Raw genomic sequence first — 14,698 nt, forward strand, 5'->3', positions numbered from 1 at the left:
ATGGCGGGAAAGAGGATCATCACCATCTTCGGTTCCACAGGCAACCAAGGCGGCTCTGTCGTCAAGACGTTCTTGTCCGACCCCAAGCTCAAAAATGACTGGGCTGTCCGTGGTGTGACCCGAAATGTCGACAGCGAATCGGCAAAGAAGCTTTCAAGCCAAGGCGTCGAGATGGTCGCTGTAAGTCAACTCTCAACTGTTAACACATCTGAGGCACGCACACTGACTTCGACATGTAGGCCGATATGAACGACAAAGAGTCTCTACTCAAGGCCGTGACCGGCGCATCAGCCGTGTTTGGCGTCACCAACTACTGGGAGAAGATGGACCACAACCTTGAGTATGAGCAAGGCAAGAAGCTCGCCGATGCCGTGAAGGAGGCCGGTGTCAACCACTACATCTGGAGCTCCCTCAAGAATGTGACAGAGTGTGAGTGCATCCCCAATTCACTCACATCTACTCATTTCACTGACCCAACTATGCAGTGACAAATGGCAAGCTATCGCAAGTCTTCCACTTCGACAGCAAGGCACGCGTAGAGAAGTACGTTCGCGAGCTCGGCATCCCCGCCACATTCTTCCTGCCAGGTTTCTTCATGTCCAACCTGCCCGGCGGCATGTTCCGACAGACACCACCCGAGAACAACTGGACGCTGGCGCTCCCTGTCCCCGCCGATACGGCTAAGTTCCCCATGTTCGATACCGCCGACAGCGGCAAGTGGCTCAAGGCCATCGTGCTCAACCGCGACAAGCTCCTAGGCAAGCAGGTCTTCGCGGCCACCAATTACATGACCCCGACGGAGATTGTCGATGAGTTCAAGAAGGCGTTCCCCGAGGCGGGCAAGACGGCCAGCTTCTTCTCCGTGCCGCACGACATGTACATCAACATCCTGACGAGCAACGGCATGCCCGAGTTCGCGGCAAAGGAACTCTTGGAGAATATGAGACTCATGGAGGAGGGTGGTTACTACGGCCATGCTTCCCTCGATGAGAGCCACTCGATCCTGGAGGACGAGCTGACTACGTGGGAGGAGTACATGAAAAAAGCACCTGCCTTTGCGGAATTGAAATAAACTAGCAATAATGAGTTAAATTAATATAAGAATGAGCCTATCTGAAAGTCTCCAAAGTGCAATGCTGATTAGGTCTTATGAGGGTTACTTTCATTTTTGGCCGTGATTCCACGAGATGATGTTTTTTGGGAGGCATCATCTCAAACAATGTTCTCTTACTTTCCAGGTATGAAGAACAATCCAAAGTCCAAGAATTTGTCTCTCTTTTCTATTGGTGGTTGGTATGCTCTGTGTCATTAAATCTCACCAGGGAGGCTTGTAGTGAAGTGGCATGTAAGCTCTATACTAAGGCCAACAGCTATTATTTGATCGGCATATCACGAATTCATCGAATGTGAATATGCCATTTGAACAGAACAATCAAGCATATGCGCTCTGATTTGGGTTGAGAAAGGATCAGTAAGCTTCATAGGTCAAACTGGTATAAGTCAAGCTTCAAGGGGGGAAACTCCAGGAATTGAGCAGCTATGATTGGCCAGGGACCTTGGTACATGCTGAATCCCGATCAGGATTAGCGTAGAGTCGAGGCCTGGGTGCTCCTCCAACCTCCAACCAAGACGAAAACTCCCGAGCTTTTTATTTTTTCCCGGCCCGGACCTAACCTCAATCGCACCAGCACCTCAAAAGTTGCGCATCAGCTCATCCGACCTCCACTCGACGACGCCTGTCAATTGCACCGCTCCCCCATCAATTGACACAGCCAGCAGCCGTCGAAGACCGTCAAGACTCTCCGCTCCCGCCGTCACCATGTCGCTCTCTGCTTCCGCTCGCCCGCTGATGCGCCGGTCCGCCTTCAGACAGCTCACCTCCCGAACCGCCGGCCGCCGATTCGAGAGCACCACCACCAAGGCCTCCGAGGCTGCCAAGGATGCTGCCAGCAAGACTTCCCAGACTGCCTCTGACTACACGACCAAGGCTGCCCAGGGCCTGTCCCGCGTCACATCCGCGGCTGGTCCTGCGATCGCTGGTGTTGCGAAGGGTGCTGCCGGTGCGCTCGGCCGCGTTGGTGGCCGCACGGGAAAGCTCATCTCCTTCGTTGAGCGTAAGGACAACCCTTATTATGGCTTCTGAACTGGTGTCGGACCAGTTGAAGAGGTCATAGGCGTCAAAAGCATGTTCAATGGCTAATTTTGACAAATGCAGGCCAAGTTCCCCTTGTCGCCTACTATGGCAAGGTCGGCATCGAGCTATCCAAGATCGTCTTCCAGGGCCAGAAGATGACTCCTCCGTAAGCACCTATATCGACAGTCACGCACTAGACGATGAGTCTCTAACGATGTGGGAATATAGCTCAATCTCCACCTTCCAAGCCTACTTCCAAAGAGCCGTAAAGGGCATCCAGAACCCCAGCAGCCTTCTGCAATCCGCACAAGGCGCCGCTGCTCAATCCGGGAATCTCGTACAGCGCGCCCGCAACCTCTCGACCGCCCAGCTCGTTGGTGGTGGTGTTCTGCTGGCTGAGTGCCTCGGCTTCTTCACCGTTGGCGAGATGATCGGCCGCTTCAAGCTCATTGGCTACCACGGCGAGGGCCCTGCTGCTCACCACTAAATCGAACATGAGTTGCCGACGTAGGGGTTGTTGTTAGACCGAAGGGGACGATCAGAATTGGGATAGACGGTATTGGCTGATCGATGTAGCCTTGATATATTGGGCACATCAGTCGAGGCCGCTGGAGCTAGTTGGTACAATATAGACGGAGAGGTCTGGCCTGTTGGGCTCAGTCAAGGCAATGGCAAGGCTCCTCTTCCCCCTTGTACCTTATGTCCTTTTGGGGCACTGCATATTTCATTTGTAAACATTGTACGATCAGCTGCATGATGGCAACAATAAATCAGAGAAAGCTTTCCAGTGATGCCTACTTCGTCATCTTGCTCCACTTGAAGCCTTGAGTCCGATGTCTGTGTACAAAGGATCTGACCAATTTGAAATAGAAATTTCTCTTTCAAAGATCAACTTGACATTCTGTGACTTAAGCTCTGCATCGCTTGTTAGGCATTGAAAGTGCAATTAACAGATGTCAAGGCAGAGTGAGGAATTGTGCAGGCATGGCACCAAGTTCACCTCCAGCCTGCTAAGATATATAGCGAGCAATAAAAGCCCACGGTGCTAGCATTTGGTTTATCGCCATCACGTCGCCTGCGTGATGGCGATAAGCCAGATGCTTAATAATAAATCCTCACAGTAAGAACTCATCACAAGCTCGAAAGTTCGAGTTTGGTGTATCGCAAGTTTTCCTTTTTCCCAACCCAGATTACCTTTCTCTATTTCCTCATTTGTGCCACAACCAGCCCAAAGGTTACATTTTCCCAGTATCTTTTTCATAAAACCCGGAAGCCTCTTTTTGGAATGAAGGGGGGACTTTGCTAGTTCTTTAGCTCTCGACAGTATTATCCTTGTCGGCAACCTGTGTCATGAATGTATCTTCCTCTCTCCATGTCAAGCAGCAATCACACTATTTGTGTCCTTCGAGTATTATGTGGCTATCACCATATTCACTATAATTCTCCGCACCTTTTTTTCTTTTTGGAGTTGTTGTAGCTTTCTACTTTGAGGCAGACATTTCCAAACAAAGGCCAAAACATCTCCTTCACTTTGGCCCAGCAGACACAGACTGACACAAATTCTGGAAAGATCCAAGGTATGAATCATGCACCTATTTCTTTCCGAAACACTAAGACACAAGGTAGTGCGAAACGCTCCTACGGTCCAAAGGCATTGACCACGGCTGGTAGGTAGCGTAGCTTGATCTTCAGGATATGATCGATCAAACTCTCCTTCAATAGCCCGTCATCACTGACTCAACCAACAACTCGGATTTGTTCCCCATTCTGTCAAGCTGAGGAGCCAGACCCCTTTGCTGAATTTCTCAAATGCTTCACCATTGATTACCATCTCCCAGCCTCTTCTCTTGGGCACCTGAAGCATGGCCAGCTGTCTCGCAGGAGCCACATCACTTCTCGTATCTGTTGGTTCTCACGAAGAGCAAATCCGCAACGGATCGTCTGGCCCCGGTTCCTTTTTCAATTTGGGCACTGCGGTCGTCCTAGGAGACGCCGAGTGTGGCTAAGAGGCTCTTCGGCCGCTCAAGGCGCAGGCGGCCCGAACAGGAAACCACACGTCCACCACGAGACGCCTCCCAACTGCAGGCTAGCTGGACATGACGTGTTTCGCAGGGCAGAAGCGTGGCAGATCAAGCCCAATCGGGTCTGCTTTTGGGGCCTCATGAAGCCTCATCGAGACATATGGTGTAAGAAGCGGGCGAAGGGTTTTTCCCTTGTTTCTTGTGTAGTCTGATGCAAGGAAATGTGATTTCTGAAGCAATATCCTGTTTTCAAAACAACGGGGTTCGCGATTGAAAGGGGCCTTCTGATCGGCCACCTCAAGGCCGCATCAGGAGGTCAGGAAATCGAGGCCCGTTGAGAAGGCTGGGGAAAAACGGCCCCCTCATGGCCTTATCGCGCGTCTGTCCTAAACTCGAGTGTTTACCCCTATTGACAAGTATTTGGCGGTTGTCATCCATCCCTGTTCTAAACATGGGTGCCTTTTAGCTCCCTAGGTGTTATTGCTGCCTGATCGTGAGGAAGATGATGTACCCTCAAGGACAATGATCAAAACAGCAAGCAGTGAGCTTGTAGTTGCAGTTGTCAAGATTGCGAAAGCAATTATGACTGAATCACACGTTCCTAGGTAGTGACTAATTGTTAGCGGTGTTTTGAACTTCTGTTTTCAGACAGCTAGCCGGACTTCATCATGCAATGTCGGCATAAGATGCCGCAATTCGAGATATAATTTTACGCTGGAACCGATCATCGCCAGGCCTCACCCCGAGCAACCTTCGCCAAGAGGCAGAGCTGCCACGGTTCGCCATGGAAGACGCCAGATCTTTTCCCTCGGACACCATCAACTACTTTAACTGGAGTTTATCCACGGGGAGATCGGGCACTGAGGCGCGGTCTGTCCAGCGACCCGGGAAGAGGCCTCGTGTCGGTCGCGGCCCCATCGGCCCGTTTCTCATACCTAGCCATCATCTTCACCTACTCGTACCAACTTAAATTTCTTTTTTAAAAAATCATAAACAAAGCTCATGGTGAACTGATATGCATAAATAAGACTAATGCGCGCCACGATAGCAAAGAAAATAAAAATCACCAACAGCATATGCGGCTGACCGGATACGATAAGTATGACCAGACCTAGCAGACAAACACGTCGGCAGGTCTAAGCTTACCTTTGCCCTCGAGTCGAGAAACAGAGAAACAGCCTGCCGAGAAATCTTGTTGGCACAGTAAGAACGGCGACGATTCCCGGATGCTGTATTTACAAATGTGTATCTTTGCAGCTTTGTTGTTGCACCGGTCGTCAGCCTCGATGACTTTAGCGAGCCCCTGACTCTGAACATGGCACTATTTGCGGTATTACCAGGGCAGTCCCAATTATCAAGAACAGATGTACGAATGTTTTTCAATTGGTCTCGCTAGCTGCAAAGATAGACTGGTAGGACTAGACCGCTTTGACGCTATGAAAAATGATAGAGACAGGCACTGATAGCAGAACTTGGTTAGAGAAATCCCGACAGACTGCTTGTTACACCTTGATTCGCGCGTCGAAGATAAATCATACGCGTCATGGGCCTGGTCTCCTCGCTGTCCAAGTGTACCTGCTTCCTATTAGCGATTTTGTGTCACTGAAAAACCACAATGGGGCTGGACGTACACCTTCATATACACGCGATTTTCCAACTCACAGAGCTCATGTTTCGCAGTTTTGATGTAGTTCTCGATTTCTTCTTCACTCCGCCGCTTGACCCGACTGAGCGGACCGAGAAAGAGTGTTCTCAAATCTTTGGTCACAGCTAGTTGCATCCAGCGGCTGAATTCGTCGAACTTGCCCTCGCCTGACCATTCACTGACCGGTATTTGCAAGAGCTCTTCTTTGATGTCGACGAATCCAGCAGCCTGCAGACCGTTTTTCATGACATCTGAGTTAATTCTCATAGAAAAGCCATTTTCATCGAGTGCACTCAGAAATTCGTCGAAGATAGACCTTAGTTGTGGTGGAACTGGCTTGTCGTCGCAGCGTGGTTCAAAGTCGATTTCGATATGTTCGAGCCACCCGTCATTTGGTTTTAGCATTCTGTATTCGTTAGCAATCGCTCGAGACGTTGCTCTCTCAACGTTACTTTAAGCTTTTCGCGTATAATTCAGGCCAGGATTTGATAGAGCCAGCCATCCTTCGTATGTAAAGCAGGTCTGTGTATTCATCGCCTCCATCAGGCCATGGTCCATTAGCGTCCATCACTTCGAAGCAAACATTCACGGGAATTCTGGTTTCAATTAACGAGTGATCTCTCTCAAAGGGTGCGTATGTACTGACTCGAGGGGGAAACGGTTGAATATATCGATCCCCATGAACAGCTGATCTAGTCCCGTGATTTGCGCGTCTGTCTCTTCATTCATTTTTGCCAGCCGACTTGTTAATGTTAGCCTAACTTGACACAGGACAATATAAGTGAAAATACCTTACAAGACTGTATCCAATGTCCAAGTTCCCGTTCCACATCCGAGATCCACGATACGAAGCCCAGGGCGGTCAGTAGGAACAGGAGCTGACCAGGGCCGATCTTTGCGTAGCCTGAGGAAAAACTCCTGCCAGATGTCCGTTGGCTCTTCGATAGACTATAGCGCCCTTAGCAAAGCCGTTGAGTGCGAAGCGATTGGATGGCAATAGAAATAAGAAGACATACAAAGTCAAGAGGGAAGAGGTACGATGGACCATTCTTCCGAAAGCAGAATATCCTACCGAATAGCTCAACTTGTTCATATTCATCGTTGATCCTATTAACAAACGTTATTGTTACAAGCCGTCAAGCACAGCTGAGGGGCAGGATATCGGCTCGGAACATTTTCAACCCAATTTGAGGAACGTTCAAGCTGTAGTACGTACTCATTTGTCGAAGACATGGTTGCGAAAAAGGAGGGTCGTGAGAGAAGCAATCAATCGTCAATACACAGGCTTTAGCTGGGACTGATATGATTGATAAGGCGCCTGCTCAACGGTATCTTTTGGTTAGTGACATAGACAGACACGTTAGAGAAAAAAAATGACCGGGACACATCTGTATGAAGATGGGTTTGAAAATCAGAAAACAATGAAAAACTAGGGCTGACTGTATAGACGCTGGACTATGGGCCCACGATATTGATGGTACCCTTGAGATGTGTTTTGGTATAGTTCTCAGAGAAGGAACAGATGCTTGGGAAGACTGTGTTTTGAGTCTTGGGGCAATTGCTCGTGCAAGAGGGGATGTATTTATATTTCTGACCATCACAACGCAAAGGTTTATACAGCGTATCTGCCGACAGCGAGTCAACAGGTACAAATGAGGAAAGGTCTTTGTGTTGTTGGTGAACGAAGATGCGAGATGGATGTGGAGGGCAGGGCTGGTCTAAGACAATGAGGGTGTTGGGAGAGAAGTGGAGGGTGGCAGTCAAGGACTTGGTGAAGATGGTGTATAAGAGACTAGAATTTGGCCGTCCAAACAATCATGCAATAACACTAAAACAGACTTGCCCAGAAGAGGTAATAATTGAATCAACTGTAGTCTGAAGACGTGAGGGACAATAGAGTTGTGCGTGTGTGTATAAGGTAGTCCCATGTACCTCGTTCTGCGGGTGACTTGGCATGAGATGTGGTAAACGAGTGACAGCAAGCGCGGCAGGGCTTTGAATCCAAACCTGTTGGCCTTGTTAAGAATTGTGAGGTGGCTAGACAGTCACCACAGCTATAGAGTGTACAGCTCACTGTAAAGAAGAGCAAAGATATAAGTTAGTCGATGGTGTTTCGACTGTAGTGATCAAATGGAGGACATGTAACGGAACGGAGTATGATATGATGTGGGGATGTACAGTACTGACCTGGCTCGGATTGGTGATCCGGCCAAAGACGTCCTTCAACTTTGGACACAGGTTAACCTACTTCAAGGCCGCCCTCATGGATGGCCTGTATCAAGACCGGAGCCACATGCACGTCTCAAGGGCTTAAGTTCCGTCTAAAGGAGCGTCGAAGGCGCCCGGCAGCTGTGCTTAACGAGTGTGAAGGGGCGCGTATCTCAAGTCGAGATTTGTTTTTTCGTCTAGGGTCGTAGTGCAGGAATCTTGCGCGTAAGAGGATCGACCTGACGGGCAGTAGAGGTTGACTTAAAGGCCGGCTGGTAGGGGTATGAGTAGGAGGTCGGGGGGATGTTGTGGGCTGAGGTAACTCAGCGCAGCCTAGTAAATTAGCACCGGACAGGGTATCTCAAGTAGGATGCAGGGGATCGGGGAATTTTCATCGTGCCACCATAACCAGCCAGAATGGACCTGGCAACAAGCCCCGGGCAGGACAGGGCAGGGCAGGGCAAATTAAGCACGGCCACGGGCAGCCTTGTCCCAGCTCCCCGTCCATCGAGTCTGCCGAGTCTCGCGTTCGAGAAATGTGTGCGCGCACATGTGTATTGAGGGACAACATACAGTATTGTAACCGCGTAGGTTAGTGGATATTTGCTTTACCACAGAGTTTGACGGCGTGCCACCAGCCTCGCAAGCTCTCTATTCGCTGAAGCCGTCTCGTTCTGAGTCGGCGGTCTGGATGGGTCGCCTTGGTTGGCCAAGCACACTATAGTAGGTCCTGTTAAGGTGTCTGTTGGCAGTACAATACTATGTGGTGCAGCAGTAAGTTGGGTGAGAATACAGGCGTAATGCATACAATTTCTGACCAAGTCATCTCGCAGCTGGCAGTACTATGCGCATGGCCCATGGTGTGAGTAGTTAGTTCCGCATATACCCTTGAATGCTCTTTTGAAGGTCAAGTGAATTGCAAGGCAAGAGGGAGGGCAAAAAGCGTTGTCCAGTATTGTATGTCCCAGCGTGCCTCTCCAGCCGACCGAAGGCGATCATCATCCACCAAATAGGCCTACATCCCAGGGGACCTGGGGGGTGCCCAGTCAAAACGGATCATCAGGCGGCGGGTATCTCGAGGAGCATGCTAAGATAGTGCCGCAGCAAGACCCGCAGATCCCGCGTCTCCTCCCAAGGCCCGTCCCAGACGCCACCTGCGCCAGAGGGGTCTAGGTAGTTCCCATTGAGAGGATGGAATGGCATGTGGCGTGTCCAGTTCTGCCAACAATCCACATACGCATCGACCGTATCAGTCCTCGTATGGATTGACGAGTGCAGCCAAAGCCTAGCGGCGCTCACTGGGGACTCGCCCATTTTCAGCAGCTCGCTACGCGGCAGCAAAGCGGCACGGAACGCAGCTGCTATGCAATTGTCCATAACAGAGTGCAGAGCCCTTTTTGGGATGTTCCTTCGCGCTCTATCTGATACGTGCTCGTGCGCATTCAAGCCTCCATGTCCGGTATCTGAGACAGTCTCACCATCGCTGTTGCTGCCAGGTGGCAGCCCTCCATGCCTCGAAGGCTATGTCTCAAAGCCATGTAAATTGGGTCCATTGGTCTTCGATGCCGGAGGTTCTACCGGTGAACGATAGGGTCTCGGGATGGCGCACACGTGTGAACCTGTAGAAACGAGCTTCCAGAAAACCCCTGGCGGTTAAATCCTGACAGGGTGAAACCTTGCCGCGCGCCGAACTATAGGCAAGAGGAGGGACTAGCAAGCCACATTTGCTGTCATTTATAATCGCGTCCCGATCACCGCACCTGCCACGCAGGATGCAAGAATTAGGGTTTCAAGAATATTCTTGTTATCCTGATGATTGAGAAAAGGCAGATGAACGGCCCCAATGTCTAACTAGCGAAGAAAATATCTCTAGCTGGCTGCCTATTGTGGCGGTAGTCAATTTGAGGAAAGAGCCTTTGGCGAAGACTGCTTTTTATATTTGCAAGATACCACCCAGTCTTTCGCGTTCCTTCCTATAACCCAGTGCCTGTGACGCAGTATACCTTTCATCGACGGCAGGTGCTCTTCTCTCTCGGTGGATATAACATTATCATGCCTCCAACCAATCCAGAAAAAAACAAACAGTCACAATATCTGGTCGTGAGATGGAATTGGTAGGTAGCCCTCCTGAATGGGTATACCGTCTCTTATTGATCACTAAACGCTTCTCTGAAATGGTCTCTCCTGGCCCAAACACAGTGCATGCCTGTTTTAGGTGTGTCGTGGGTTCGCGATTCAATACCCAAATAGGTCATCACATACAGCACGATTCGTGTCACATAGCTCAACTGTTCAACAAAAAGCCACCTGGCTTCTAATTATACACTTTCAAATGCAGTCATGCATCTTAAGCGCACTGCCAGCGCAGAGGTCCTGAAGATGTCTTTCTAATTCGGCACCGACAGGCTGGAACGCTAGCTCGCGGCTGGCGGCTTTGCCAATTGGAACTGGAAGTCCCGCCCTGCCGCCGTGGCACTAGACACGCTGTGAGACGTGTTTCGCGGGCAAAAAAAGTCCACAGGTCGTCACAATCCGCACCAGGCTTGCAGCTTCGAGCACCTGCATGTGTCCCGAAGAGTGCAGTGATAATGCACAAATGCACCCCATCACCTGATTAGCTCCATGTCACCATCTAGAACTAACGAGTTTTCTGCGATCAAAAGCAGAGGTTCTTCCGTAAGTTGGATTTGCCAGGTGACACAATTAGTCTTTGGGCTGACTTGCATATCGACAGTCTTCTCTCTAGCAGAATTCCATCATTCAATACAATCATTGGGGGGGTACGTAAGTTGAGGTTTCAAGGTTGCTGGCATCCTATTACCTTGGACCTTGAATTCTGCATCTCGACATTTGCCTCAACTGACGTAGGCTTCGTAATTAGATATGTCCTACCTAGGAATTCTGTAATCATCCGGATACTTGCACTTAACGGTCTAAGATTAAATTAATATCAAGCAAGAAGCAGATTTCCGGTTTGATTCAAGACACCTATCACCAACGATAGATATATGTTCACCTAACACACTTGATACCTTCAGTGCGGTGGTCGGTATGTCAAAGGTTTTCAAAGAAAAAGGGCAAAAAACCAATCCCAACGGAACCGCAAATACCTGGCAATAAGAGCGAACGAACAAAATGCACCACCAGGACACCACCTCGGTTACGACTTCGGCCCTTTTGGCAACTCAGTTGTCCTGCCGGAGCAGTCTTTTAATTTGCTGCTCTGGTCCTTTATACCCCAAGTGGAAGCTGACCCGGCAGAGAGGCACAGCAGCCTGCCAATTACCACGCAGGAGCCCCCATCGAGCAGCGGGCAGCGCGACACGCCCCCATAAGCGAACCGCTCTGTCGGGACCTCAGCTAATCTCCCGCAAATGCTGCTATAACTCTTCCGTACCCTCCACCGGCGGGGGGTGTGCCGGACCAGCGCAGGTTGGGTGCGCGGCAAATTAGACCGAGACCTCCGGCTTTTGTCTCTTAAAACTTGCTACAATACGGCAGCTGTGTTTGGGATTCCTGCACAAACTGATGAAATAAACAATTAGCAGCTTGACGTGAGAGACCAATCTAACTGGTAAGAGTATAAATCACAAGGTGTAGTATATAGCATGGGAGCGGATTCATCTACTTGGACCGGAGCTGTTTCAAATGCAAGTCCTTGTCATCTCTAAAATCTCCATACTGCACATAAAGGGCGCTTTGTCGTTATGCGACTTGATTATGCAAATAACGAGTAAAAGGGATCAATGATAGCCTCTCAAATCATCGCAGCCAGCAGGTGGTCTCATTTTTGTCAATTTCCTATGAGCTTTTCTCAAGTCTATCATACATTGAATACACCTTACCTTGTTGGAGAAGCCGCCTGTCTCCTAAGTATTTGATCATTCATTCTCAACGAAATGACGTTTTAAAACGCCGAATATCGCAAGGGAACAAAGGAGAAGCCACTTCTTCTGTTTTTTGCCCCTTGCTTCGATAAAACCTCCTCTCTAGCTGGAAAACTCAGTGCTGCGCACTCTGGATCGGACCACGACGAGCCTCAATCTCAGATGATACCGCCTCAAAAATATCGCGAAGTCGATAAATTGCTCAACTTGAGCGATCCTAGGAAATAAGACCAATGCAAATACCATGCCGTTATTCCCAAGATCAGAGCAGTGGAATTTATAGATTTTTTTTGGAGGTTGTTGACAAGGCGATGACATGGGCATATATTGCCGATGTTGCAAGATTCGTAGTCTACCACTCGTATTCTCCAGTGGCTTTGTGGAAGACGTACTCCTTGCCGTTTACGGTCAAGACGCCGTCCTTCAAGGTGCACTTCCTGCTCAACTATTAGAATCGTCAAATTTGAGGCATGGTGAGGGTTTGGCTTACCACTTGTTCTTCACTCTTTGGACCTTGTCATACATGCAGAGCATGATGTGGCCCATATTGTCATCATCATCGTCATCGTCATCTTGGTCATCATCTGGGTCATCCAGATCGGAGTTGATGGCATCCTCATCATGCTCGGCATCCTCATCCTTGATATCATCATCAATACCATCAAACTGGGCAATTCCAGAAGTGCTCTTCTGCGCACGGGAGGTGTGCTTCTGAGCTTGAACGAGCGGGAGCATGAGGCCGCCACCTTCCATCTGCTTGGCTCTCGAAGCAATCTTCTCGTGCAGCATGGCATCGATATCCACGCGGCCCAGCTCGATGGAGTTACCATTGCCGTCCTTCTGCATCAAGACGCCCTCAAAGCCGTCTGCCGCACCATCCGTTTGGGACTGTGCGAGACCGTTCTGGCCAATAGGCGGACGCTGTTGCTGCTGGAGTTGCTGATATTGCTGCGGAGTTAACTGCGGCCGAGGCTGGCCAGGCTGCACGCCACCTTGCGGAGGTAGTCTCTGACCATTATTGACAGCCCCGCCTTGACCGAAGCCCTGAATGGCGTGGATGCTAGCAGCAGCTCTAGAGCCAAATTGGTGTTGGAGTTGAGCAGCAGCTCTCTGTGCAGCCTGCCCACCGGGGACAGCATACCCACCCTGTTGCGCAAGGCCATTCTGAAGGCCAGGTTCTTGCTTGATCACCGGTTCGTTCTTAGCGCCCAGCTCGGGCTTGATGAAGACGCCATTAGCACCCTGGTTCGCCGTTCCGGGAAGTTGCACGGATTGCGCATTTTGTGAAGGGCTCAGCTGAGCTTGAGTGTAGCTTTGTGAGTTCGCGGGCGGAGCAGGTGCTTGAGCAGGCGGCGGGTTAGTGACGGCAGGTGTGGGCTCCGGCTTTGGATCCCATGGAAAGGCAGCCACTTTCATGCTCGAAAGCTTCTCTTGCCATCCCTAATATTGAAATGTTAGCTACAATATTCATGAAGAATCTTAAAATTATCAAAGTGGTATGCGATACTTGTAAAAGGGCGTGAACAGCAGGCAATCACAAGCGCAGGCACGTGATGAAAAAGAGGAGACCAATGAGAGCAAGCGGGCTTGAGGCGCGTGAGCCATTTCTCAGCAGGCAGGGGTGGCACTTAAAAGACCCAAATAGCGCCCTGCCGCCCGCTCGCCAGACCAGCCGCTCTCCACCCCTCTCGGGATAGGCAACAAAGCCATCCCTCACGACAAAAAATTAACCATCATCGCCGACTTCGACGACCAGGACGTAGTCGCTCCATCACCAGATGTTCAGATTGATGGGAAAGAGATGTTGGATATGTGAAGAACGTATCTCCGATGGACATGAGATGGCGGATGATAAACGAATCCAATGTGGCGGTGTTTGGCTTGATTGCACCTACCTTACGCAGCTCCTCGAGCACACCTTCCTCGACGCCGCCGTCCTCAAAATCGGTCCGCGATGCGTCGATCACATCGTTAATGATTTGCTGGTAGACAGCTCCGACGCTAGTGTTCGACATTTTGATGAAATCTGATGGCGCTGTCGTGGGTGGATGGACAGAAGTTCTGGTGTGACTTTGGGTGCGATGCGTGATTGTGATGGCGTTTCACGTCTGCGCGAGCTGCTTCTTCCTCGTGATATTGCTCTGAGAAGACACTGACAGTTCCTTCCTTTGCTTAGATCCGCCCCTGGCCCTGTTTCTGCTCGAAAACCTCGGACGCTGAGGATGTGGTTTGCGTAGAACGAGGGTTGATCCAGGTGAGAAACGCCTGAGCCTTGACACTCCCCGCGCGGCCTCAGTGCCGCTGTGAGTATTTAAAACACCTATGCCTGACTTCCGCTGGCCCGTAAGACAACTTGATTGATATTTTGGAGCCCTCGCTGAGATTTCGTTATGTCGCCGATTTGCGCTGTGGTAGTTGTATTGGTAGAGTTGCCTCAATTACTAAAAATGCACTATAAGATCCGCCCACTGGCTTAGTCAGCTCAGCCACAACCGACGTTAAGCTTAAGTTGCTAGCACTATGTGCCAGCGGTACAGAGTGTTTAAAGCATCACTGCTTTTGCACAATACTATTTATCACTGTGGACGACCAATTTCATTTCCGAGACTATCATTGCCATTTTATCCTATACTATCCGCAAGGGACAGTGCGGGCAAGCCATTGAGTGAGTGTCACCGCTGTAACTATTGGCGAACGATCAAGCAATAGGGTTTTCGGGATATTCCCAAACTTCAGTCCAACATTCATTAATAATACACTATTTCAACTATTCACTGACGTAGCCTTCCATAACATAACTAGT

At 50.0% G+C, this 14,698-nt stretch overlaps 3 protein-coding genes across 3 annotated transcripts; 2 read left to right on the forward strand and 1 right to left on the reverse strand.

Moving 5' to 3' along the window:
• Positions 1-1,072, forward strand: UCRPA7_5921 (putative nmral1 protein; the record flags this gene model as incomplete). The annotated part of the gene is made up of 3 exons (XM_007918464.1): positions 1-180; positions 240-429; positions 486-1,072. The coding sequence occupies 3 exons, from the start codon at positions 1-3 to the stop codon at positions 1,070-1,072; spliced, it is 957 nt and encodes a 318-aa protein (XP_007916655.1).
• A 747-nt stretch (positions 1,073-1,819) lies between these two features.
• On the forward strand, positions 1,820-2,621 carry UCRPA7_5922 (putative atp synthase subunit g protein; the record flags this gene model as incomplete). The annotated part of the gene is made up of 3 exons (XM_007918465.1): positions 1,820-2,114; positions 2,216-2,300; positions 2,363-2,621. 3 exons carry the CDS (start codon positions 1,820-1,822, stop codon positions 2,619-2,621), a joined length of 639 nt encoding a protein of 212 aa, XP_007916656.1.
• A 9,626-nt stretch (positions 2,622-12,247) lies between these two features.
• Positions 12,248-13,910, reverse strand: UCRPA7_5923 (putative transcription factor tfiia complex subunit protein; the record flags this gene model as incomplete). The annotated part of the gene is made up of 4 exons (XM_007918466.1): positions 12,248-12,332; positions 12,386-12,967; positions 13,037-13,335; positions 13,791-13,910. 4 exons carry the CDS (start codon positions 13,908-13,910, stop codon positions 12,248-12,250), a joined length of 1,086 nt encoding a protein of 361 aa, XP_007916657.1.
• Between the last annotated feature and the right edge of the window lie 788 nt (positions 13,911-14,698).

The sequence above is a fragment of the Phaeoacremonium minimum genome (assembly GCF_000392275.1).
Source record: "Phaeoacremonium minimum UCRPA7 unplaced genomic scaffold PA7_03_scaffold_442, whole genome shotgun sequence".
Classification (NCBI taxonomy): domain Eukaryota; kingdom Fungi; phylum Ascomycota; class Sordariomycetes; order Togniniales; family Togniniaceae; genus Phaeoacremonium; species Phaeoacremonium minimum.